Source organism: Scyliorhinus torazame, chromosome 16 (assembly GCF_047496885.1).
Source record: "Scyliorhinus torazame isolate Kashiwa2021f chromosome 16, sScyTor2.1, whole genome shotgun sequence".
NCBI classification, from domain to species: Eukaryota; Metazoa; Chordata; class Chondrichthyes; order Carcharhiniformes; family Scyliorhinidae; genus Scyliorhinus; species Scyliorhinus torazame.
Window position 1 is genome coordinate 141952875 of NC_092722.1, and position 24037 is coordinate 141976911.

A 24037-nucleotide genomic window follows, 5' to 3' on the forward strand; every position below is an offset into this window, starting at 1 on the left:
ACACCTACAACATAACAAATCATCTGTAATTTTGTCTGTAGCATGCTGCTTCCACATGTAGCCTTGTGATATAGCTTCATTAGGTTGGCACCTCATTTAAATGTCCGCTGATGTTGCTGCTGGCATGCTCTCCTATATCCCCCACTTAATGAGGGTTGACCCCTAGTTTGATGCTAATGGTAAAGTGGGGATATGACGGGCCATGATGTTACAGATTATTTTGGAATACAACTCTCCTGCTGCTGATGGCCCACAGTGCCTCATGGATGGCCAGTTTTGAGCCTTACTTAGCACATTTATTACAGGATACAACATGGTGGAAGGTATCCTCAGAGTGAGTACAGAACATCACGTCCACAAGGACAATGCTGTTACTCCTACTAATGCTTTCATCATCTGCTCCTTTAATTCTAATTGTGCTTCACCAGAAGGCTACACCTAGTATTGCATTAGAGGAGTCATGGTGGCACAGTGGTTAGCACTGCTGCCTCACAGCACCAGGGTCCCAGGTTCAATTCTGACCTCGGGTGACTGTGTGGAGTTTGCACTTTCTTCTCGTGTTAGCGTGGGCTCCTCCGGCACTCCGGTTTCCTCCACAGTCCAAAGATGTGCAAGTTAGGTGCATTGGCCTCGCTAAAGTGCCCCTTAGTGTCTGGAAAAGGATAGATACAGTCACAGGGTTGCGGGGGTTGGGTGGGGGAGTGGGCTTGGGTAGGGTGCTCTTTCGGAGAATCGGTGCAGACTTGATGGGCCAAATGGCCTCCTTTATGCACTACAGAGATTCTATGATCATGTGATATCAGCTTGTATTATAAGCACGTAATGGATAATTGAAAACAAAATAGGATTATTTTCTATTTTATGATATTATGTTTGAATTGCTAAATTTAAAACAATTAATTATTATATTTAAGAAATCCTCATTTAAAATTACATTTGTTTTGTACCTAAGCATTGCGGAAAACACAAATCATCCCTGTTTGGAGAATACGATTACACGAGCATGTAACATTTGACAATTTAATTATCAGGTCCAAGACAAAATGTATTTGGTACAGGGAAAGAATGTTACGTTTTGATCATTCAGGTGTTTGATTGCCATTCTAAGATAAAAGCCATGTCACTTGCACAGACGGATAATTTGCAATTATGTCTGCCTTCTATGCAAATAATAGTATCTTGACAATTGTATCTATGAGTTTCGAGTAATGAACTTGGTGGCTGTTCCAGGCTGAAAGGAGGGACAACAGATAATAGCTTCTCATAACAGCACAGCTGAGTTTTGTCCCTTTGATGTACAGGTTTTGCAATTAGTAAGTTGTTTGAGGTCCTTGGCAATCTAGTTGCAGCATGTGGCTCAACTCTTTGATCGTGCAATGATTTAAGTGAGGAAAAGGGAAATGCAGACGTTATGAATTCTTTTTGTATTTTATTTTCAGTACAACATATACCACATTTAAATTGCTATTTTGTTTTATTTGGCAGCATCTGTACATTATTTGAAAAGCTTATATACGGACATGCTATCCCAGTATCTCCAGACAACATGCTTTAAATCAGCATTTCTACTGGAAACGTCCTGAGATTGCTTTTAACCCCAGACACTTATCAAACGTTGGCAGGCTGCTCTGTCTGACCATTATTTTTCAAATGTTATTTATTTAAAAATCAACTTCCGTTTCTGTGGCAACCTTTGCAATCAATCATTCCCATGATATATCGCTAGCCTCTGATTCACCCGCCCTACCAACAGCTTAGTTAGCCGGGGATCAGGGTGCCATTTTTGAAGACTGCCTCAGTGCAAAGAGAGCAAAGCGGTTCATCCTGGAACCCCACCGCACCCCTCTCAATGCTGCCCCCCAGCACTGTGCCAAGGTAGTGCCCAGGCATTGCCCTTTCCCCCCTGAGTGCTGCACTCACCTGAGTTCCTCTTGGAGGTGAACACCTAGAACACCAGTCATGATTCACGCTGTTCTGCCATCACACCACCATTGATGGTATTTCTGACAGGGATGGATGATTCAGATGGAGGGGCCTGATAATTATATGTTAATGTATTCAAAAGATGTTCCCGATGTTGAACGTCAGGAAATGATCTCTGTGACTGACAGGAGGAGGGAGGGGCAATCAAGTCAAGCGTTTATGCTGACGTAAAACATGACTTTGCATATCTCGCGATACTTTCTGCTCCCGTCGCTGAACCCACAAGACGCATTCTGGAGCAGAAAATCCCAGCCATTGTTTCCAGTTGCAAAGCACCAGAACTTCTAAAAGATCACTTGGAAGATTTAAAACCAGCACTGCTCATCCTATGGTGACAACATCCTCAGGGCCCCAAATGCCACCTTCAGTCCCATGCCTATTGATAGAAGTCAACCACAATGAGCTAAACTCCTCCTTCCACTCTCCCAGGTCTCCACAATCAAGTTTCTCATCCACAGTGATGCCAAATCAAAGGATCCCTTTTCTGAAGAGCTGGTGTGGGATCCATACATGTCTTTCAGTGAATACCTGCCACATCTTGTTCCATTAGCACTGAACAGGCTAGCAGCAGCCTTCCTCTGGGATCCACCCGCTGACAGGTGCCAACCAATCAGAGTCTGGCAGCTCTATGGAATGAAGGTGGTGGCAACATCCAACAAAGGCTTTGGATCATCGCTGGATCCTCGGGCAGGAGTCAATGATGGTGGAAGAGGGGGCGTAGGGTGCAGTTCACAGGGAGGGCAAAGGGATGGTTCTCAGCAAAAGCCCTCCCCTTCCTGATGCCAGGTTCCTCGATCAGGCACTACGATTTTGAAGGACCACGCCCCAACCACTGGAGCCTGTAAGCAATCTCTCACAGCATTCCTTGTCATGTTTCGCACATGGTGAAACCCCACTCATGTTAATTGCCCAATTAAAGACCTCAATTGGCAATGGGGCAGGAAGGCCATCCTCAGGTCTTCCCACTATGAGCTTAATTGGTCCACACCTACCACCCTCCTGCCTGATTAAATGCTTCCCGCCACCAAACTCACCATGGGAAGCGCATATCTCTCCTTACATGATCTAAATGCTCCTGTTGTCATAAAATAATATAACCTCCAACTGGAAACTTGCTAGTCCATTTATTACTCAGTGTAGAAACAGGTGCATACATAAGGCCACACTATCCCCGAAAATCAGCTTGTCACAGTGCAGCGTGGTGTTGAAAGCTCAGAGACCCTGCTCCTGGGTTCTACTTGGCTTGCAATGCCTCATGAGATTCAACGTGATCTCGTGAGACATTGCCATGTGAATCTCGCCCACAATGGGCGGGATCACGTTTTGGCAAATCTGCATATTAGAGCGAGGCAGTAAGCCTCACTCTAATGTGCAGATTCCCGAGGTACCTGAGGCTTTGGGACTCAACCTCTTAGTGTCAGAGATCTTGGGTGAGTGCCATTCAGCACTGGTCCCAGGTTATCGGAGGCCCCAAGCTGCATGCCCTTTGGGCAGGGTGGTGCCATGGCACTGGTGTCACCTAGTGCCCAGGTGGCACTGCCAGCTGGCATGGGGGTGCCAGGCATTTTGTTGCGTGCGTGATCAGGCCAGGGCTGCCCGGTGTGTGTGTTGGGGATTCCCATAGTGCGTCAGGCTGTTGTGGGGGGAGGGGGCGGAGGTTGCCGATCATTTTGGGGCCTCAGAGATCGGGATGCCAGATTTCCCCACTATACAAAACAGGGCTATGTGCGGCCTCGGCCTAACCCTAACCCTTATTCAACATGATTCGATGGGAAACATGCGGCTAAACACGCTCGCTGAGGGACTCCCTCTTGGGAGAATCGCGCCCATGGTTTGCATATGTCCGTCTCTTGTTTTTATGCTGCTTATTGAAGCATTGCAGTGGAGGGGGTAACATCGATTCCAATACTAATCATTTCCCGAAAAAAGTCCAAATAAGGAAAAATAATTTCAGCATATTTATGTCATTACCTTCCAAAAATGCTATTTTAACAGCAAATCTGATTTGTTCCATGAAGTGATGCATTTGTTGAAGCTACACTCTCTCCTTAGTTATTAAATGTGCAAAGGTTTAATGGTGCATCTCGTCACTAATCTTACCAAATCCACATATCTAATCATTACTCTGTGTAAGTGGCTGCTGCAGCAGCATGTAATTGGATTACATATAACATTATAAGAGGGCAGGAGAAGGAGGCTACACCAACTTGCAGCGAGACTGATGAACAGGATTAGAAAAGACAGTGAAAAGAGCAACAAATTCTACCCAGTTAACATTTCAGGAGAGAGAAACTGTATACCAAGAATAAGCTTAATTTTCTTGCAGCTTTTCAAATGAGATTTAGCCTTTTTATTTAGCATTCAAAAAATGTACTGCTCTAATGTTAAATTAATCAGTGTGAGTTAAAAGTTCTCTTCCTCTACCAGTGAGGAGCATATGTGGGGTTTACGCAAAGATCCGGGCATCTTTTGCTAGCTGTAAGCTCAAGGATACAAACCCAAGTTATATCAATAGTTTCTGCCATACCATACTTTTATCTTTATTATCTTCAATGAATAAATAATTTTTTTATTTCCTAATGGAAAGTTTGTTCCAAACTAAGTTCCTTACTTTCGATAACCAAATGATGAGAAACTGCTAATTAAGTGGTTGAGAAAGCTGGATTTTATTCCGATTCATTTTTATTTATTAGTATAAAGTTGTTAAACTATGCTCTTTTTGATAGGCCTGTAGCAGCAAAAATTGTACTTTCCCTTCAAAGCTCTTCCTCCATCAGACCTGTAACCACTGCGTGCCATTTCTAACAGGGGTCTGCACTGTTTGAATTTTTATTGGTCAATTTTAAACATTGCTCCACAACTGGTTGATTTTTAAGCCTATTAAAAGGATAAACTGGGAAACTTCTGGATTTTCCAAATTCAATCAACCAGCCAAGCCCTCACTTACCCTTCACAGAACATTCTCCTGCCTGCCAAAAACTCCTCCAATCCCACTCCCAATTCACAGAGGCTCTCCACGCATTGATGATGTTCCAGTGTACGTTTTGCACTGGGATGTTCCCCAGTAAATCTTCAGGTCTGTAACAATAAATGTTCTGCCAGTCTTTCCTGTCTATTCCCAACTTCTTCAGTTTCAGCTTGTGGTCTCTGGTATTCGGATTCTTTACCATCATGACCAATTTTTCCAGGTAAACCTTTCAAAACTCCCTTGTAATTGAAAACTCCAAAAGAAAAAAATGTAATCCTCAATCTTTCCCATAACCTATCTCCTGAGATCCAGAAAATAAGAAAATAAATAGGCTACGTTACTGATCTGATTGCCAACAGTTTTTGTTGCATTTATATTAGTGGGTGCAAAATGACTTATATTGGGATAAATACATTCTCAGGACATTATCAATAGGGTTTGCATTGGAGGTGTACTGAATTCAATTTTGGTGATGATCAATAGAAGATATAGTTGCCGTGTCAAATGGATCGAAAGCTTATTGGCAAAATCAAATTATATTATTTAAAGTTTAAATTACCATTCACCATTTGCCTACTGAACTTTTAGTTTTCTTGCTTTTAGTATATAATGACCAAAAGAAAATGATATATGTATTTGGAAAGTTGAAAGTTATAATTTAAAAATTGCATTGAACCACATAACACTTATTTAAATAAAAACAACCTACAGATAGACACCTAGGAGCTTTTAAATGTGTATTTTGAAAGCAGAGTTGATTGATTGATTGATTGGATTATGGACTTTACCTCATTCCCAGTTACCTGTTATTGGAGATTATTGTCTCGGCATTACTGTTGCCAATATTAACGTACATATACTTAGCTGGTCTACTATTTTGTTGGAGACATATTAACTCATTAAACTATCAACAGGTTAATATCTGTATTAAAATACCTGAAATAGAAAAATCGTAAAAATGCATAAAACATTGACTTTCTGAAACCTCAAGTTATTTCTCGGCTTATATTTCACAGTGACTGTTCTTTTTTATTGTACTGTCAGCTGTTGCCAAGCAACAAGCTGTAGTGCACACCGATCGTAGTTAACAGAATCATGCAATTCTCCAAACTTTATTGCAATCCTTGATGATATAATGTTTAAAGACAACAACATCACATTTTTCATAGAAGGATACTTAAAGATTATTAGTTTGAGGAAATTACAAGGTTATTTGTTAGGGACTGATTGTTATCGAATTTTGATTTATGGGATGTGTATTGTTGAGGGGTTAAATGCTTCTGCAACCCTGAAATAGTTAAAGCAGGTCCAAGGATTTGTTACAGCAAATCTCAATGCTCCCATCATTTAAAACAATCTTTATGTCTAACTTTCTGATCAAACATACATTTACCAGCAATTTTTGCTGTGTTAAGAAATCGATACGTACCAGCCTCCGAATCTCTCTTTCACAATCTCTCTTTATCCTGGAGATTTCTTCTTGGTGCAGGTGATACACGCTTCTGATCTCTGCAGCTTTCATCTTGTCAGCATGAATAGCCTGATTTAACGCATCATCCGCTTGTTTTTTAGCTCCCTTCAAATCAGAGATCTCTTGTTGCAGTTTGATTTTCTCAAACTCAAACACCTTCTTGGCCTCTTCTTTAGCTTCAGTATAAAGCATTGTTTTGACTTTGTCGGCCGCCCCATCACGCAAGGCGTTAACAAGGGCCTGAAGTCTCTGGTTCTCATTATCTTTTATTTTGATGATTCGGAGAAGCTCACCTTCATGTTGCCTCAACAGAGTCTCTCGCACTGTCTGAAGTTCCTTCATTTTCTCTTCGTGTAGCTTGGCCTTGAGCTCAGTTACCAGCACGATGTGCTTGTGTTGCTCTTGCTCTCTGATCAGCTTTCCTTCTTGATTTTTTTCTCGTTCCAATTTGGCAACCTGAAGAACATAACACAATCAACCCACATATATTTTTAGATTGATTCCTTGCATCTTCAAGCACAAAACAAAATGCTTCTGTGTCCTTCAGTGACAATCACTTGACTTCAGAATGACCTAGCTGTGGTGTTTCTATTTGCTTCTAGGATCCTTTAGATATGGAAGGAAAATAAGACAAACTAAATACAACCATGGAAATGCTTCATAAATATTGAAGTCGGGTGACTGGCGCTGTGAAGTAACAGTGCTAATCACTGTGCTACCGTGCCGCCCTAAAGCGAGGCAGTAAGCCTCACTCTAATATGCAGATTCCCGAGGTACCTGAGGCTTCGGGATTCAATTCCTTCACTTTGGGGACCTCAGGCGAGCGCCGTTTGGTACTGGTCCTCACAAATAGGGACCAGACGGACGGCACTCATGGGGTCTCCAAGGTGATTAGAAGCCCCCAGCTGCATGCCCTTTGGGCAGGAAGGAGTCCTGACACTGTTGGTGCCAGCCTGGCACCCTGGCAGTGCTGCCTGGGCAATTTGGCAGTGCCTGGCTGGCACCCAGGTGGTACTGCCAAGGTGCCAAGCTGGCATTTTAGCATGCACTCGATTATGCCGGGGTGGCCCTGTGTGGGTGTGCCGGGGAGGGGGAGGGGGGTGCTGGAGGACCTTCCCATGTTGTGGTCGGGCTGCAGGGGAGGTTGGGAGTTCTTTTCGGGGCCTCGGAGATCGAGACATCATTTAGAAATTGCAGCCCGCTCTCTCACTAGAATGGGGAGTTCCAGCAAGCAGAGCTCCACTTTGTAAAAAACAAAGCTATGTGCAGCCTCAGCCGCACATCCCTGTTCAGGCTCCTTATTCAAAACCAGGGGTCTTTGTTCCCTTTTGGGAAGATTGCCTCTTAGTGAGGCTGGGTTTGTTCTACTTAAACCAGAGAAAGTTAAAGGGAGATTCAATAAAGCTGTTCAAAGTCATGAGAGACTTTGATCAAGTAAGTAAGAAACAATTGTTTCTCAGTGGGGGAGGGAAAGTAACTAGAAAACACAACTTTAAGAGAATTGGCAAAAGGACTAAAGGAAAGATGAGGGGTACAATTTACCTGCCTTGTTGCTGCCGACCTGTGGCGTGACAAGGGCCGATGAATCTCGTAAGAGACCTCTTGTAAGATTCATCGGAACCTCGCGAGATGTCGCCATCTGGGTCTCACCCTTCCAGATTAACATATTAAAATGAGCCATACGGCTCATTTAAATATGCTTGCACCATATTCTCCCGGGACCCAGTAACTAACGGTCTTGCCATGCCCCACCTCCAACACCCACAGTGGGCAACCCAGGCCCAATCACACATTCGCAAAAAATTCCATCTTGGCAGTGCCAACCTGGTACCACCCCACTAGCTGGCAGTGCCACCTGGGCACCAGCAGTGCTAGGGCACCACCCTGTCCAAAGGGCCTGCAGCTGGAGGCCTACGATCAGCTTGGAGACCGCCACGAGTACCATTCTCTCTAGTCTCCGTTTGTGTGGACCAGTGCTAAATGGCGCTCGTCCAAGATCCCCGCGGCAAAGGGATTGAATCCCAAAGTCTCAGGTACCTTGGAAATCTGCACATTAGAATAAGGCTTACTGCCTCGCTCTAATATGCAGATTTGGCAAAAAGTTATCCTGCTCATTGTAGGTCTCTCCTTGCAACGTCTCGTGAGATTGCGTTGAATCTCGTGAGGCATTGGGAGCCGGGTGGATCCTGAGAACGGGGTCTCCCGGCTTTCACCGGCCACATTGCGTCGCAGCGAATGCTTTACTGGTGCAGCGTGGCTGCAAGATCGTGCCCTTAGAAATATTTTGATTGAATTGCACCAATAGATTTGTTTTGCAGCAAGTTAATGTAGAATGCACTGCCTGACAGCGTGGTTGATTTGGATTCAATAGTACCTTTCAAACGGAAATTGGATACATAACAAAAACTTTCATTAACATAGCACCTTTAACATAACAAAACATCCCAAGACACTTGACAAGGGTCATCAAACAAAGATTTGACCCCAAGCTTCTTAATAAGTCATCCAGGGTGTATTTTAAAGATGTTTTGAAATGAGGAAAGCGAGGTAGAGGGACAGCGAGACTTAATGAGGGAACTCTAGAACTTAAGGCCATGGCATCTGAAAGCACGGGCCACCAATTGTGCAGCAATTAAAATCTGGGTTCCTCAAGAGGCTCGAACTGGCAGAGTGCTGAGATCTCAGGGGCTGTAAGGCTGGAGGAGATCACAGATATAGGGAGGGGTGAGAACATGAAAGGATTTGAAAACAAGGATGAAAATCTTGAAGTCAAGGTATTACTTCACTGGGAACTAACACAGCGGAGATGGGTGGGTGGGACACAGGCAGTGGAGCTTTGAATGATCTCAAGTTTGCGAAAGGCGGAACTGGGGCGGACGTCCAGGAATACATCCGAGTAGTCAAATCTAGAGGTAACAAAGGGATGAACCGAGGCATCAGAAGCATATCAACTGAGGCAAGGCTGGAGTTAGGCAATGTTACTGAGTTGGAAATCGATGGTCTTAACGATGGTGCGAATATGTGGTAGGAAACATATCTCACGGTCAAATAGTTCACCAAGATTGTGAACAACCTCCTGGCTCAACCTCCGACAGTTGCCAGGGAGAGGGATGGAGTTGCTGGATAGAGAATGGAGTTTGTGATGGGGACTGGATTCAATGGCTCCTGTCTTCACAGTATTTAGTTGGAGGAAATTTCTGCTCATCCAGTACTGAATGGCGGATGTCTGACAGTCTAGAGATAGTGAAGGGTTCAAGAGAAGTGGAGATGAGAAAGAGCTGGTGTATATCAGCATATGTATGATACTGTGTTCTGGGTTTTCAGACAATGTACTGAAGGGTATCATGTAGCTGAGCAACAGGAAGGGACCTGGGGAGACCATGTGTAACCGAGAGCGAGTGGTTAGAGACGCCATTCGCGGCAATTTTCCATTTGAAACTGGATAGAAGAAATGGAATCAGGTTAGTGCAATCAGCCTGATGATGGTGGAGAGGTGTTAGAGCAGGAAAACCTTGCAGTGTTATCAGGGAAGAGTAGGAAAGTGCAATCGATTGGATAGCTCTTTTAAGGAGCTGGCACGGGAATGATGGGCCAAATGGTCTCATTGAACGCTGCATGATTATATAATTCGATGAAATATTTTGCAGCAATCATCCAATAGATTCTTTTAGAAGCCAACTACTATTCCTGCCCTATTTCTGTTAGGTCCTTCCTGGGCCTCCTATCCTGTATCCAAATGCTGCACCACTCCAACATTGGGCAACTACTGGTAATAAGTCCTTACAAGCATGATGCACATGCATTAGTGTCCCAGCGACTTGTGTGAGATAACATGATCTTTTAAAGGCTCTCTATAATGGTATATATTTTCAGTCTTTATAACGGCATAAAAATTAATTTTCAATTTTAAAAAGCTGCGCTGAGTAAAAAGGAATGGAAGGCAAAATAAATATAATGGTGGGAGGCAGAGGGCACCATGCTGCACACAAAAACAGCTCGATGCGGCACAGCATGACTGATAAAAGCTGGGAGACCCCACTCCCGGGACCTACCTAGCTCGCAACGCCTCGCGAGATCCAACGTGATCTCGCGAGACTTTGCAATGTACATCCTGCACATTTAGGAGGGGGATTATCTTTTGGCAAATCTGCATATTAGAGTGAGACAGCTCATCTCACTCTAATGTGCAGATTCCCAAGGTGCCTGAGGCTTTGGGATTCATCCCTTTTGTCTCGGAGACCTCAGGCAAGCGCCGTTCAGCACTGGTCTCCACTAACGGGGACCATGCAGAACAGCACTCTTGGGGGTCTCCCAGGGGACTGGAGGCCCCCAGCAGCATGCCCTTTGGACAGGATGGATCCATGGTGCTGCTGGTGCCACCTGGGAGCCCTGGCAGTGCCACCTGATTGCCAGCCTGACACTGCCAAGATTGGCACTGCAAAGCTGGCATTTTGTGTATGTGCATGGTTGGGCTGCTAGTGACCTACATGGTGGGCCTTGGACTCTCCCATAGTGTGTTCAGGCTGGGGGAGTGGGGCCGGGGCCGCTTCGGGGGCCTTGGAAATCGGGACGCCATTTAAAAATGGCATCCTAATCTCTCGCTACATTGTGGAGTTCTGGTGAGTGGAGCTCCTCAGTGTACAAAATGGAGTTCCCCGCTGAGGCTCCTTATACAATGCGACTCACATTGTATAACCATGTGTTTCTCGGCGCTGCGAGTGTTGGGAAACATGTGGCTAAACGCGGTCGCTATAGGACTTTGTTCCTAATCATGCCCCGTTAGTGGACTTGTGATGAAGTAGCACAGCAGCCCGATAGCTGGAAAAGAGATGGTGCTCCTGTCAAGGTGAGTGTAAGAAGAGTCACTTTGTCCTTACCTATTTGATCCAGCTCAAGACAATGGTCGGAATTCTTTGGCTTTGGGATTATTTTTTCCTGTTGGCAGTGCACCCACGCTCGTAGGTTTCCTGGCAGCATAGGGCGGCTTCAATGGGAAATCCCATTGAAAAGTGGCGGCAAGAGAGAATCCAGGCACGGGAATTTATATGTGTTCTTAGGACGTGTGTGACATTGGAAGGCAAGAATTACTGTCCATTTCTAGTTTCAGTGTGGTCAATAAGAATCAATTGTATAAATAAGATAAATAATAAATAATGTTTATTGTCACAAGTAGGCTTACATTAACACTGAAATGAAGTTACTGTGATAATCCCCTGGTCGCCACATTCAGGCACCTTTTCGCGATTCTCAGCTGGTGCGAGAATTGAACCCGCGCTTCTGGCCTTGTTCTGGCTCCAATACCTCCCTACTGGGTCTTCACTAGTCGGTGCCTTACTGGCCGACTCTATTTATACATAGCCAGACACTGTTGGAGGTTACCTCGCCCCCTTATTGGGGGGTTCATATTCTGCAAGGTCCATGGGGTAGTTAATCATTCCTACTCCGTAAGACCCATGCGGGTTATAACAGTTACCATCGGACCCCGTTTTATAATAATCACAGATTTGTACCGGGTGGCTAGATGGCGGCTTCCGGAGTTGGCAGAGGGCAGGAATTAGAAGGATGGGGGATCTATTTATAGACGGGAGCTTTCCCAGCTTGAGAGCCTTGGAGGATACATTTAAATTGTCAGCAGGGAATGGTTTCAGGTATTTGCAGGTGCAAAACTTCCATAGAAAACAGGTGCCGGCCAGTCCGCTGCTGTCGCCACGGATACAGAATAGAGTAGTTTCCAGTACCTGGGTGGGAGAGGGGAAGGTATTGGATATTTACCAGGAGCTTTCGGAGGTGGAGGAAAGCTCGGTGGAGGAAACCTCGGTGGAGGGGCTTAAGGGCAAGTGGGAGGACGTGCTAGGAGGAGAGATAGAGGTGGGTCTATGGGCGGATGCCCTAAGCAGGGTTAATACCTCCTCATCATGTGCCAGGCTTAGCCTGATACAATTTAAGGTAGTTTTTCGAGGCAGAGGATAGGTGTGCGAGGTGCGCGGGAAGCCCAGCAAATCATGTACACATGTTTTGGGCATGCCCAAAGCTTAGAGGGTTTTGGCAGGGTTTTGCTAAAGCAATGTCCACGGTTCTAAAAACACGGGTGGTGCCGAGTCTGGAGGTAGCTATCTTTGGAGTGTTGGAAGATCCGGGAGTTCAAGGGGCAAAAGAGGCCGACATCTTGGCCTTTGCGTCCCTGGTAGCCCAGAGATGGATCTTATTAACGTGGAGGGACTCGAAGCCCCCGAGTGTAGAGACCTGGGCTAGTGACATGGCTGGGTTTCTCAGTCTCGAGAAAATAAAGTTTGCCTCAAGAGGGCCAATGTTAGGGTTCACCCGGAGGTGGCAGCCGTTCGTCGACTTTGTCGGGGAAAATTAAAATATCAGTAGATGCAGTATTCCAAGGTGGGGGGGGGAGGGGGGGCGTATTGTTGTTGTATGGTTGAGGTGCGTGAAGATTGGAATGGGGGTAAGTGTTTATTTTACCATGTTGATGTCATTGTTTATGTTATTGTTATAAAAATTTTCAAATACCTCAATAAAATATTATTTAAAAAAAGGTTAGGTGGATTGACCATGCTAAATTGCCCGTAGTGTCCGAAAAGGTTAGATGGGGTTATTGGGTTAAGGGGAGAGGGTGGAAGTGAGGGCTACAGCGGGTCGGTGCAGACTCAATGGGCCAAATGGCCTCCTTCTGCATTGTATATTCTATGTTCTTCCAAGTGTGCAATGTCGTAATAAGGCGTACTAATTGGGAAAGTCTGTAGATTTAGTTTTTGGTTAATACTGAGCTGGTCAGTCCTCAGTGTTCCCTGACTAATGCGAGGAAATAAAATGGGACAAAGCAACTGCTCCTGGTTAGATATTTCTAGGATTTCGAGCCAGCAACGATGAAGGGACAGTGATCTATTTCCAAGCCAGGATGGTATGTGATTTGGATGGAGACGTGGAGTTGGTGATGTTCCAATGTACCTGCTGCCCTTGCCCTAACTGGTAGAGATCCCTGTTTCGCAGGGTGTCACTTAGCAAGTTGCTGCAGTGCATCTTGTGGATGGTACACATTGCTGTCACCGTGCTACAACAGTGGTAGAGGGAGCGAATGGTTAAGGTGGCCAATGGGGTACCAATCAAATGTGTTGTTTCTTCCTAGATACTTTTGAGTTCCTTATATGTTGCAGAGTTCAGTGTGAAGACTACATTGTCTCCAGAGGAACTGTGCAGTGGTCACTCCCATTAATATTGACATGAGCAAATGAATCTGCAACAGGTAGTTTGGTGAGAATGAGGTCAAATTAGTTTTCTCCCATGTTGGATGTCTCTGCACCTGTTGCAAGCCCAGTCAGGCAGTTTTGCCCTTTAGGATTCAACCAGGTTGGTCAATAGTGTTGCTATTAAACCACTCCTACTGGTATTCATTGAAGATCTTCATCCAGAGTTCATTCTGTGCCTATGCTGTTTCTTTCAAGTGGTGTTCATGTGCAAAATGGACTGATTCGTCGGCTGAGGGAGGATGGTGGGTAGTAATCAGCAGGATGTTTTCTTGCACATTTTTGACCTGATCCTGTGAGACCACCTGGAATCCAGAGTCAATGTTGAGGACTCCCAATAGGATGCCCTCCTGACTGTATACCATTATGTTATTAATAATTTTAATAATCTTTATTGTCACAAGTAGGCTTACATTAACACTGCAATGGAGTTACTGTGAAAACCCCCTAGTCGCCACATTCCACCGCCTGCTCGGGTACACAGAGGGAGAATTCCGAACGTCCAAATTACCTAACAGCCGTCTTTCGGGACTTGTGGGAGGAAACCGGATCACCTCTGGTGGGTCTGTCCTGCCGATGGATCAGGATATACCTAGGAATAGTGACAGAGGAGTCTGGTGCATTGGCTAAAATATATAATTCTGTGACTACCACAATGTCAGACTGTTGCTTGACTAGTCTGGGACAGCTCTCCCAATTTGGCAGAAGTACCCAAATATTAGAGAGGATGAATTTGCAGGGTTGAATGAGCTGTCTGCTCTTGTGTCTGCTGCTTAGTCAATGCTGGATGGTCCATCAGTTTATGTTTAATTTTGGAATTTTCTCAAGTGAATTAATACATCTGAGTGGCTGACTATGTTATTTCAGAGGGTAGTTGGAATCACATGTCGGCCACAATGGGTAAGGTGGGCAGATTTCGACATGAATGAACCAGATGGGATTGACAGCAATGCTCACAGCCACCTTTACTATTACTAACTTGTTATTCTAGATTCAAAGGCCTGGACGAATTATCTGCAGACATGAGTCTGAATTGCCACTGGGGTATTCGGACTCATGTCTGCAGATAATTCGTCCAGGCCTTTGAATTACTGACTCTTTCTGCCACCGATGTCGCCCAGCGACACGGATCAGGGGGATTTCCAGTGACTTAAATGCCAGCCTTGGGGCACATATCATGTGTCACCTCACTCTGCTGAAGAGTGCGGTCCTGCCAGGCCTCATACCCCAACCCTCCACCAGAGAACCATGCAGAATTTTCAGTGACTTACCGAGGAAGAAACCGGTCGTCTCAGCATGTGCATGTGAATTATGTGAAGATCTTTGACTTCTGAAATTTCCCAGAATTATAGCCTATTAATATTTTATGTAAATGCTTTTGCAGCTCTTGACTGTATTGAATTTTTTGTTTAATGGATTGTGATGAGCAGCCAATCATCCAATGATAGTAATGAATTAAGAGCCATGGAATTTTCCGTATGTTGCTGGTATTTTGAGTTCAAGCAGGCTGCACGGCATCTTTGAGCAAATCCCCACTGTATTTTCAAGTATCTATTTCAAGCATAATGTACAGAATTTATTTGATTCATACCAAGTATAAATTGCATTTGTAGCAATTCCCATTCAGATTATTTATAATAGTTTTCTATGCTGTTGCTTGATTTGGCGATAATCTCTTTAAAATAAAATTATTTAAGAAAGGACAATGCACACCTTACTCTTTTCTTGTTGAAGCTCAATTTGAATGTCAGTCAGTTTGGCCCTGAGGTCCTCATTGGCAGCTTGCAAAGCAGCTGAGGCATCAGGCTTGTCTCCCTTCGCTCGACCGCCAGCACCCTTCTTTGACATTGTGTGCTGCTGTATTCCAGCGGGCAAAAGCCCAGACAGAGGAATCTCCGTTCCAAAGCTGGAGGCTTCTCTTTCCCCTCGCCCTTCATCTACATTTTCACTTCCACCTTTGAAAAAAGAGACAAAACATGGCGCATTATATCTTCCTGCATTCAATGGAGCCCTCAGCTGCAAAATAGAATTTGGATGTATCAGCAGTTCTTACTGGCAAATGTAAGCCCAACATTATTATTCAAGATAGCAATGCTGAGGCGTGGTAAAATGTGAGATCTTTCCTAATAATGAAAATTCTCAGAACATCAGGAGTGTCTTCAGGATTACTACATTTAGCTTCCCAAAAGTTAGAGGAGACACTTTAAACAACTGCTTCAAATGACGTGTCCATGTTCAGTTTTCAATTGGTTGCCTTAGCTTTGGTGCTGGTAACATTAAAACATGGCACAGAAACTTGTATTTCCCACATACAATGAACCCTTGTCAACATGGCAACAATTACAGAGGGTGACTGTTTACACAGGTTCCTCTGATCATCGATTACAACCTTGATGGAAGAGCCACAGAAAACCCAGACAAATACTCCTTTTCTAGTGTTTCTGCAGCTCTTCAGTAAATTGAGCAGGAGAATCTCCATGGATAAGACGCATACTCCATTTGAACTGGAAAGGATGTCAGATTCAATCATGTAAATATAAATTTAATCAAATAATGATACTGGAGATATGGGGTCTATAACCTTCGGTCTGTTTTTATTCTCAGTTTCTGAAACAAATGATGACATGTTATGCATTGGTGCACCATTTCAATTGAGGAGTGTGAATAATGTTAAAGTCACACTTAAAGCTATTGATTGAATTTGACTCTCTCAATGTTCATATAGCACCTGTTTTCCCAAAGCGATATGTCCATTACGTGCTCTGAAATTCATGCCAGTTTTTCAACCCCTTTTAAGCATGTAGACAGGGTTTTCACTGAATGTTACAGCAAAGAGTGCGAAATGCCCAATGAAAACTGCCCCATACTAATGTTAGCTCAGCAACAATATCACACTATTTATGCAACTCCTGTGGGTGTTCGTTAGCTCAGCTGGCTAAAGTGTGATGCAGAACGTCGCCAACAGCACGTGTTCAATCTCCGCACCACTGTGATAGTTCACGGAGGCCTGCTTTTTCATCTCGCCCCACACAGGCAGAATGGTGCCCCTCAAGATACATATAACAAATTGTCTCTCTCCAATGGAAAAAGAGAGGCCAATGGTCCTTTATGGGCAATAGTTTATTTCCTTGTGGAGTTTCTTAGCTGGGAATCTCCTCAGGGATTCTCTCAATCTGTGGCCATAAGGATCAGTGGAAAACCCGTGCACAAATTCATGCACGATCAATGACCACTAAAGCGAGGTTGTAGCCCAACTGAAGGCTTTAATAAGCGAGATGTTTCCCCCAGCAGCTCAGGTACAGAATGAAGGCTGCTGGGGCGGCACGGGTTCTTATACCCCGCCTATTAGGGCAGCGCTATCATACATTCTAACGAATAGAAAGCATACAGTTTCCACCAATGGTGCTTTAGCCTATCAGGTACCGTAATACCTATAATACCACATTAACCCCCTGTTAAAAAAGAGTCCGGCGGGGTGGTGAAACTACAAAACATGGCAACATGGTATAATTAGTTATGGAGGTACCGTAATACCTCCGTACAGTGTTTAGCAACTATTTACAATTATGATAGCTCGCCAGGTCCCATAGGGAGACCGTATCTTGTCGGCAGTCGGGGTACACCATGTAGGTGTACTGGGGGTTAGCATGGAGCAGATGGACCCTCTCGACCAACGGGTCCGGTTTATGCGCCCGAACGTGTTTTCGGAGCAGGATGTGTCCGGGTGCTGCCAGCCAGGTCGGGTGCGAGGTCCCAGAGGAGGACTTCCTGGGGAAGACAAGGAGACGTTCATGAGGTGTCTGATTGGTGGTTGTACAAAGCAGTGGCCGGATGGAGTGGAGGGCATCCGGGAGGACTTCTTGTCAGCGGGAGACTGGGAGGTTCCTGGACCGTAGGGCCAGTAGGACGGTCTTCCAGACCATTCCGTTCTCCCTCTCTACCTGTCCGTTACCCCAGGGGTTGTAACTGGTCCTCCTGCTCGAGGCGATGCCTTGCTGAGCAGGAATTGACGCAGTTCGTCGCTCATAAAGGAGGACCCCCTATCACTGTGTATGTACGTGGGGAACCCGAACAGTGCAAAGATGCTATGAAGGGCCTTGATGACGGTGGTTGCAGTCATGTCGGGGCAGGGGATGGCGAATGGGAACCGGGAGTACTCGTCCATCACGTTCAGGAAGTACGTGTTGCGGTCGGTGGAGGGGAGGGGGCCTTTGAAGTCCATGCTGAGGCATTCAAAGGGACGGGAAGCCTTTATAAGGTGTGCTTTCTCTGGTTGGTAGAAGTGCGGTTTGCACTCCGCGCAGATTTGGCAGTCCCTGGTGGCTGTCCTGACCTCCTCGATGGAGTAGGGCAGGTTGCGGGTCTTGACAAAATGGAAATGCGAGTGACCCCCGGGTGGCAGAGGTCCTCGTGGAGGACTCGGAGGCGGTCCACTTGTGCGGTGGCACATGTGCCACGGGACAGGGCGTCAGGAGGCTCGTTTAGCTTCCCGGGACGATACAAGATCTCGTAGTTGTGGGTGGAGAGTTCGATCCTCCACCGCAAGATCTTGTCGTTTTTTTATCTTGTCCCGCTGTCCATTATCAAACATGAAAGCAACCGACCGTTGGTCAGTGAGGAGAGTGAATCTCCTGCCGGCCAGGTAATGCCTCCAATGTCGCACAGCTTTACTATGGCCTGGGCCTCCTTTTTGACTGAGGAGTGGCAGATTTCGGAAGCATGGAGGGTACGAGAGAAGAAGACCATGGGTCTGCCCGCTTGGTTGAGGGTGGCCGCCAGAGCTACGTCGGACGCATCGCTCTAGACCTGGAAGGGGAGAGACTCGTCGATGGCGTGTATCGTGGCCTTTGCAATGTCTGCTTTGATGCGGCTGAGGGCCTGGCGCGCCTCTATCGACAGGGGAAAAGCTGTGGATTGGATCAGGGGACGGGCCTTGTCCGCGTAGTTGGGGACCCACTGGGCGTAGTAGCTAAAAAACCCTAGGCAATGTTTCAGAGCCTTGGAGCAGTGAGGGAGGGGGAACTCCATAAGAGGGCGCATGCGTTCAGGGTCGGGGCCTATAACTCCATTTCGCACTACGTAGCCGAGGATGGCTAGACGGTCGGTGCTAAACACACATTTATCCTTGTTGTAGGTTAAGGATTTTAGCGGTCTGGAGAAATTTTCAGAGGTTGGTGTCGTGGTCCTGCTGGTCATGGCCGCAAATGGTGACATTATCGAAATAAGGGAATGTTGCAGCCGCACCGGTCAACCATTCGGTCCATCTCGCGCTGGAAGACCGAGACCCCGTTGGTAACACCGAAGAAGTGATAGAGCCGCCCATCTGCCTCGAAGGCAGTGTATTTGCGGTCACTAGTGCGGATGGGGAGCTGGTGGTAGGCGGACCTGAGATCCACCATGGAGAAGACCTTATAATGCGCGATCCTGTTTACCAGGTCGGATATGCGGGGGAGAGGGTACACGTCCAGCTGCGTAAACCTGTTGATGGTCTGACTGTAGTCGATGACCATCCTATGCTTCTCCCTGGTCTTTACCACCACTACTTGAGCTCTACAGGAGCTGTTACTGGCTTCAATGACCCCTTCCCTCAGTAGCCTTTGGACCTCTGGCCTAATAAAGATCCGGTCCTGGGCACTGTAGCGTCTGCTCCTGGTGGCGACTGGTTTGCAATCCGGGGTGAGGCTCACAAACAGGGAAGGCGGGTCGACCTGTAGCCATGTAAAATGGTTGACTCCCGATTAGAATGGCCAAACCCCGATTTAAAATGGCGAACGGAAGAGGCTGATGGGAAAATCAGCCAACAGGACTCAAACAGACAGCTGCAGGTAAAACAATGTATTCGCCTCTGGAGAAGCCAGACCAAACCGATACTTGCAGCCATCAACATCACAACACCCCAGCCATCTGCATATTAATCAGCTATCCCCGGGAACAATTGCTACAAATTAGCAACTCAAAGCCGACCCAGACCTTTCGGCGCCAGCAGGAGCTGACACAAAGAAAGGTAAACGACCACCCCACGATCAAGGAATCGCTCCAGTATTGGAGAATATCAAACCAAGTGATTGGGACCAAGTCCAATCACTTGGAACCAGGTACAAGGTCCGCCCGAGAGGCGGGAAGCCCCTGGGGACTATAAGAATAGGGGTCAAGTTCAACTCGACCCTTCTTCTCCGCTCTGCACCCTTCGAGACCCTTGCTGAAAGAAACCGTAAGTTTTATTCCAACGATCGCTACCAGATAGACACTCTTGACTATCGACCTGTACCAGCTTTTGAATCCCGCAGGCTCAGAACCCATTTGAAAGGGCATTCGTTTCCCTGACCTGGTGGGCCATTTCCAAAGTTAAGTATTGGCCTGTTAGTGGTAGGTAGTAGTTAGAAGTAGAATTATTGTATAAGTATTGATTGCTGTATATAATAAATGAGCGTTGATTTAACTCTTACTAAGCGGTGTGTTGGATTATTAATCATTACTCGGACTTGAACCACGTGGTGGTATCAGAAAGATACCTGGCGACTCAAGAGCAAAGGTGACCGAATTAGAGCAAATAAACTAAGGCTAAAACGAGCAACAGACCTTCAGGGTCGCGAGGCCGCAGACAGTTTGGGGGCGTATAGGGCCACCGAATTTGAAGGTTAGACTTTGGAGGTTACACTGGAAGTCTAAACCCAGGAGTGTAGCCGCGTAGAGGTGGGGAAGGACGTAGAGATGGAAATTTTTGAACTCCCTTCCCTGGACTGTGAGGTTTGCTACACAAAACCCCTTTATCTCCACTGAGTGTGAACCGGAAGCCAGGGAGATTTTTTGATTAATGGGGTGGATGAGGAGGGAACAGCGCCTTACCGTGTCGGGGTGTATGAAGCTCTCCGTGCTCCCAGAGCTGATTAGGCAGGACGTCTTGTGCCCGTTGATGAATACAGTCCTCGTAGCAGTTGAGAGTGTTCGAGGCCGGGACTGATCCAGAGTCACCGAGACTAATCGCAGCAGTTGAGAGTTCTCTTCGGGCAGTGCATGGTAAGCCGAGCTGGGTCCTTGGTGTTCATCCAAGATGGCATCTCCCATTGGTCGCACATGGCTGGGGCTGCACAAAGTGGCGGCGCCCATCCCTCCAACGTGGCGTCTGCGGAACAAGATAGCGGCGCCCGGGCTCCGCACGTGGCCCTGGAATATGAAGATGGCGGTGACCGCTGGCTGCATGGGGCCCATGGAGAAGTTAGTGGTTGCGGTCCGCATTCACCGCTGGAGACCGCGGCAACCGCCCGGGCCTGGCAGACCCCCACGAAATGGCCCTTTTTGCCGCATCCCTTGGAGGTGGATGCACGGGCCGGGCAGCGCTGGCGGGGGTGCTTGGCCTGCCCGCAAAAGTAGCAGCGGGGCCTCTCGGGGTTGCCAGGCCGCCTTGCAGCGCAGGCCTGTGGGGGAATGGGGGAAGTCTCGGGGTCGGCCGCGGAGGGGTTCCACGCTGCCCAGGGTGCTGCTGCGCGGTCGGGAACGTAAGCGCGGGCGTTCCTGGAGGCCACGTGCAGGGAGCCTGCAAGGGCCCGTGTCTCCCTGAGAACCAGGGTGTCCTTTTCTAACAGGCGCTGGCGGATTTGTGACGATAGCATACCTGCCACGAAAGCGTCCCGGACTGAGAGTGCGTTTGCCGAAACATGCGGCAGCCGCAGCTTCTGCCCAACACCAGGAGTGCCGGACGTAGACCTGGTTTACCGAGCAATATAGTGTCCTTTTAGCAGCTCTATTGTTGCATCGAAGTCTTCCGCTTCCTCGATGAGGGTGTAAATCTCCGGGCTCACCCTTGAGTGCAGGACGTGCAGTTTCTGCTCTCCCGTGGGTGTGTTTTCGGCCGTCTCAAGATACCCTATAAAGCCCGCCAGCCAGTGCTTAAAGATTGCCGCTGAGTTCTCCGCGTGGGGGCTAAGTTGCAGACACTCCGGCTTGATTCGGAGCTCCATCCTTTCTTCTTGAAAAAAACTAGCTTATTAAATTTATGCACGATCAATGACCACTAAAGCGAGTATGTAGCCCCACTGAAGGCTTTAATAAGCTAGATGTTTCCCCCAGCAGCTCAGATACAGAATGAAGGCTGCTGGGGTGGCACGGGTTCTTATACCCCACCTATCAGGGCGGAGCTATCATACATTCTAACCAATAGAAAGCATACAGTTTCCACCAATGGTGCTTTAGCCAATCAGGTACTGTAATACCTATAATACCACACAAATGTAGCCCGAGTTTCCTCCAAGCTTCCACCAAAGTTATGGGACAGAAACATGTGGAGGTGACAGAGGCCAGTTGGAGAGCTAGTGTGAGCCCGTATCACCTCCTTTAGGGAAGGCCCGCCATATCTTGTTCCATGATGGAATTGGCATCAAGGAAAGGGGGTAGCTCTCAGCAGACCCCCACTCCCCTGCACACCCTTCCCATATGTTCCCAGTGCCAGGTTCCTCAGTCAGGCACTGAGTGTCTTTGACCACAAACCAACCCCCGCATAGATTAGTTTTGTGCTCCCTATTTGGTGAGCTTCCCCCTGCCGCTGGATTAATGCCAGAGCAGTGGCATCATTTCCCATTTAAGGGCTTCAGTTGGTGGTGAGTTGGGATGAGGCAGGACAGGAAGGCACTCCTTAGGTCTTCCAGTCACAGTCTTAATCTGGATGGAGGTGGGAAGGTGGCAGTCCTTACCAGCCACCCTCCCATCTAACTTACTACCTCCATGCCACCAAACTCATCAAGGGAAAGGGCACAAGATTCCATCCAAGATGGCCAGACTGGGGAACTCCTGCGGTAATTCACCCCATTTTGTGTAGAACAACTGCAAATTTTAGAAACACAACCTTTTCAACTGCCACATAGATTAAGCTTTCAAAACTACTACCAATCACATGGTAGTTGAATATTTCTGTCAGTTTTTGACAACATTATTTTCAAGTTGAATGCATTTTGAGCTTGGTTTTATTAACACTGTCTTGAAAACAATGTTTTCCTGGACAAGGCCTCCACAGCCTACATACATACATACACAATGTTGAAGGTTATGTGCAGATTCTGATGCAACATTTCAAATGAGTATTGCGAATAATATTAAAAATAACACTTTACTCTGTTGATCCAAATTAAATTTGACACATTCCGTGTTCACAGAGTACCTGTTTTCCCAAAGCAATGCATTCATTAGGTGGTATCAAATTCAAATCCACTGATATTCAGTGGTGCTGTAGGCAGTGGTAGAAAATCAGGCAGCTTTTGACTCAACCTATTTATTTCACCTGACTGATAAAAAGAGATGAATTCCTAGTGACCAAAGGACAAAAAAAACAAAGGACAAGATTTCACATTTTCAGACTTTGACTGAAACAAATAAATTAAAATCAACCTCAATTAAACATTTATTAACATCAAACTAACAAAAGAGGCAAGTTTTGCAATAACTAATACAACCAGAACATGTCTCAAGACTTCTTTCTTGAGACATGCTTCTGGCAGATATGTAGAAATACAGGAACAATTCCACAGTCACTTCCAGGATTCCAGCAAGTTCAGTACTTCCCAGCACATCATAACTTCCAGTGTCTTTCAACAATCTCATAGAATATGAGAATTTGAGAATTTCTACAGTACAGAAGGAGGCCATTTGGCCATCAAGTCTTCACTGACCCTCCGAAAGAGCACCCCACCATGGCCCCATTCTACCCCTGTACCGCCATCTAACCTGCACATCTTTGGACAATAAGGGGCAACTTTAGCATGGCCAACCTACCTAACCAGCACTTCTTTGGACTCTGGGAGGAAAACAGAGCACCAGGAGGAAACCCACTCAGACATGGGGAGAAAGTGCAAACTCCACGCAGACAGTCACCCAGGGTTGGAATTGAACCCATGTCCCTGGCGCAGTGAGGAAGCAGTGTTAACCACTGTGTCACTGTGCATCCCTTTATGGAATCATGGAATCCCTACAGTGCAGAAGGAGACCATTCAGCCCATTGAGTCCATCCTGACCCTCTGAAAGAGCACTCCACCCATGGCCCCTCCCCAACCTATCCCTGTAACCCCTAAACATAACCTACACACCGTTGGACACTAAGGGACAATTTAGCATGGCTAATCCACCTAACCTACAGATCTTTAGACTGTGGGAGGAAACTGGAGCACCCAATGGAAACCCACGCCGACACGGGGATAACGTGCAAATTCCACATAGTCACCCAAGGCCGGAATTGAACCCGGGTCGCTGGAGCTGTGATGCAGCAGTGCTAACCACTGTGTCACCATATTGCCCACTCAACCCGATCGTTCCACTCAACCTGAACTTTCCCAGATACAGTTATCACCATCAAGGTGAATCTTCAAGAGCCCTGCC

General features: G+C 46.5%; 1 protein-coding gene across 1 annotated transcript in view; it reads right to left on the reverse strand.

Annotated features, from left to right (window-relative positions):
- jakmip3 (Janus kinase and microtubule interacting protein 3) overlaps positions 1-24037 on the reverse strand; it is a 569034-nt gene that overhangs the window by 360981 nt on the left and 184016 nt on the right. Inside the window, exons 2-3 of the mRNA XM_072479157.1 lie at positions 15389-15630; positions 6381-6878 (exon numbers count right to left, since the gene is read on the reverse strand). Of these exons, the coding sequence (XP_072335258.1) occupies positions 6381-6878; positions 15389-15523 (633 nt within the window). The 5' untranslated portion in view covers positions 15524-15630. The remainder of the gene's footprint in view (positions 1-6380; positions 6879-15388; positions 15631-24037) is intronic.